The sequence below is a fragment of the Salpingoeca rosetta genome (genome assembly GCF_000188695.1).
Source record: "Salpingoeca rosetta unplaced genomic scaffold supercont1.17, whole genome shotgun sequence".
Lineage (NCBI taxonomy): Eukaryota > Choanoflagellata > Craspedida > Salpingoecidae > Salpingoeca > Salpingoeca rosetta.
Window position 1 is genome coordinate 388,840 of NW_004754917.1, and position 3,094 is coordinate 391,933.

Consider the following 3,094-nt stretch of genomic DNA (forward strand, 5'->3'; position numbering starts at 1 on the left):
GCCGAGTGTGACAAGACATGCAGGGACGACAGCACGCAGGAGTGCGGTGGCCTCTCACGTTTGAGCCAGTTCAGCTTCCAGTGCACATCCGGCCAGAAGTTTTACTCTTGCTCAGGTCTATGCACATACCCTGCCAGCTCTTGTATCTGCCTTGCCCATCCCGCGTCTCCTCGCCTCTGCCCTCCTTTGCTCAAACCAATCCTTCCATTGTGTTCCCGATAACGTTTCCGATCGCCAACGCAACCACTAACGCCGTGCCTTCACCACATCCTGCGTCCTTCTCCTGTCACAACGATACGATGACTTGTCTGTTCAAAGCAGGCGGTCTCTGCGTTGAAGATCCCCAGGGTCCCTGGAGTGACCCCAACTGCAACGGCGCATGCAAGGCACCGCCATCCCCGCCATCACCACCCGGCCCATCGCCGCCTGCTCCCCCTGGTCCATCACCACCATCGCCACCGCCACCAGGCCCACCGGGCCCAACACCGCCACCATCCCCGCCATCTCCGCCATCCCCGCCATCTCCGCCATCCCCGCCCTCTGGCCACTCGAAGAAGAAGCTCGGCGCAGGCGACGTCATCGTCATCATGTGCGTGCGTGTGTGTGTCTCTCTCTGTGTGTGTGTGTGTGTGTGTGTGTGTGTGTCGTGTGTGCATGTCATTGCTCGACAATCGATGCTGTCCTGCCCACTCCGCATTTCACTGCCCCCATCTCACACGGCATGCGACACCTCCAACACGCTCACATATGTTTCACAGCTTCTTCGTCGGCATCATTTTCCCTTACTTCGTCCTGGGTGCCGTGTACATGAAATACGTCCGGGTACGTCCCGTATATGACACCTGCACAAACACACACACACACACACACACACACACACACACACACACACACACACACACACACACACACATGCACACACACACACGCACGCACAACACAACTCACCCTCACATTCGCACACCACCGTGCTGTGCAGAATGCGTCTGGCGTTGAGGTTGTGCCCAACTACGAGTTCTGGGCGTCGCTGCCCGGCCTCATCTCGGACGGGTTCCGCTTTGTCATTGGAAAGGTCACCGGCCGCCCTCAGAGCTACCAGGCCCTGTGATCCACCCCCGCTGTGCTCTCCACCCCTCCACCCTTTTCCATACAACCGCAGCCTCGTGGCAGGATGTGTGCTGACTTTGTTCAAAGTGGCTTCGCGCTTGGTGTTGCAATTCGCACTTGCGTCTCGAGAGTTGCCGTGCTGGTTGCATCACCACCTGTCCCAGCATCAACGCTGGCCCACACTCCACTTTTGCTCTGAGTTCTTCCCTCTTCATCATACCCACCCTTGTCTCAAGTCTTGGTCACACCATGTCTGTCTCTTCCTCCACCGTACGTGAGTGAATGAATGTGTGTGTGTGTGTGTGCTTCGCGACGCGTACGTTCTCGCGTCCGGCCTCCGTCACACCTCTTCCTCTCCTTCGTAACCTCGCGCTTGGCCTCCCTCTCTCCATCATCGTCGTCTTCCATTGTCTTTCTCCTCTTCTTCACGTTAGAAGTTTCGTCGTGCGCAAGCACTCTGCTCTCCGTGGTGGGCGCGGCCTTCCGTTGTTCCCAGCTGCCGTCGTTTCGCGTCGTCTTGCTCATCGACCTTGGTGTTCTTTGTGGTTTCTTTTCCTCCAATCATCATCACCATCACCATCACCATCACCATCACTATCACCATCACGGCAAACGTGCCCCCACACCACACTTCCGCTATTCCCCAGCAGTGCCCACTTGTTCCTTTTGTGACGAATACACGCCTCTCGTTTTGAAGCCGCAGCATGTGTGTGCGAATGTGTGTGAGCGTGACTGGGAGTGAGTACGTGTAACGAGAATGTTACACAGACTAAATGGTGATGTTGTGACATATTGTTATGTTGGTGATTTTTATTGTTTCGGGCACAGACACAACAATCAGCACAATCACACATCTTTTCTGGCGCTGTCCAACGCATGCGCACAACACCCCACTTTGCACCGCCACCACCAAGAGCAGCAGTGGTAGCGGCGGTGGCGGTGACGTTGTTGGGCACGGACGCAGGACAACCTGTTGTTGACCTTGCATGACGCACAAAGGAAGTTGGTTGGGAAAGGGGAGGGAGTGTGGAGAAAGCATAGATAAAGCGCACAAACAAAACAACTCGCTCGTATCCTAGACAGAACCAAGCAAACGCACGAACACACACACACACACACACACACACACACACACACACACACACACACACACACACACACACACAAAACACAAAGCCATCGCTCTCTGGAGAGGGCAGGAGGGGGGTTGGTGCGTGGCTCCTTTTGCCACGATAGCCCACGTCCTCACGTCACATCTTAAGTCTTTTCAATCGCGGCGACGCTAAATGGTGCGGTGTAGCAAAGGAAAGCAATTGCACACTGCGGCAGCACACGTGAGCTAAGCTCTCCACCTCACAAAACACACACAACTCCCATGTATCAATGCATGCATGCATGCATGCAAACGCACGCAAACGCACATCCCAGCATCCCACCACACAGGACGGAATGAAAGTTGACCAAGTTGACCAATTCAACGCACCGTGGCGGTCGTGACAGCTGCCATCGTCGTCACTCGCTGCCATCCCATTCACCCCCTTCATCTTCATCGTCATCATCATCATCATCGTCGTCGCCATCGTTGTCCTCATCGCGGCTGTTGCGGCGCTGCTTCGGGTTTGCCTCAGCGGTCAGCTTGGCTGCCAGCGCGCTGAACGACAGCGGGCGGTGTGTCTGGCGGCTCTGCTTCGGGCTCGCGAATCCTGGTTCACGCGCAGCACCAACAACAACAGCGCCATGCTTCGTATCGGCAAACGCAACGCCAGCCATGGCCCCAACGTCCAAGATGCCCAGGCCGCTGTCCTGCGGCATCAGTGGCGCCTGCTGCTGCTGCTGCTGCTGCTGCTGCTGCTGCTGCTGCTGCTGCCTGTGTGACAGCTGTTGCATCAGAGCTTGGTTCAGCTGTGACAGCATCTGACGCTGTGGCTGCTTCTGCTGCTGTTGCTGCTTGTCCTGATCCAGGCTGTTGTTGCGCGTGCGTGCTGAC

At 56.4% G+C, this 3,094-nt stretch overlaps 2 protein-coding genes across 2 annotated transcripts in view; one reads left to right on the top strand and one right to left on the bottom strand.

Moving 5' to 3' along the window:
• Nucleotides 1–1,108, top strand: part of PTSG_06785 (uncharacterized protein) — a gene marked incomplete at both ends in the record, with an annotated part of 2,096 nt that extends 988 nt beyond the window's left edge. The window contains 4 exons of the mRNA XM_004992126.1: nt 2–115; nt 322–589; nt 759–822; nt 980–1,108. Coding sequence (XP_004992183.1) covers nt 2–115; nt 322–589; nt 759–822; nt 980–1,108 — 575 coding nt within the window. The remainder of the gene's footprint in view (nt 1; nt 116–321; nt 590–758; nt 823–979) is intronic.
• Nucleotides 1,109–2,251: 1,143 nt separating this feature from the next.
• PTSG_06786 (uncharacterized protein) overlaps nt 2,252–3,094 on the bottom strand; it is a 3,444-nt gene continuing 2,601 nt past the window's right edge. The window contains exons 6-7 of the mRNA XM_004992127.1: nt 2,591–3,070; nt 2,252–2,427 (exon numbers count right to left, since the gene is read on the bottom strand). Of these exons, the coding sequence (XP_004992184.1) occupies nt 2,620–3,070 (451 nt within the window). The 3' untranslated portion in view covers nt 2,252–2,427; nt 2,591–2,619. The remainder of the gene's footprint in view (nt 2,428–2,590; nt 3,071–3,094) is intronic.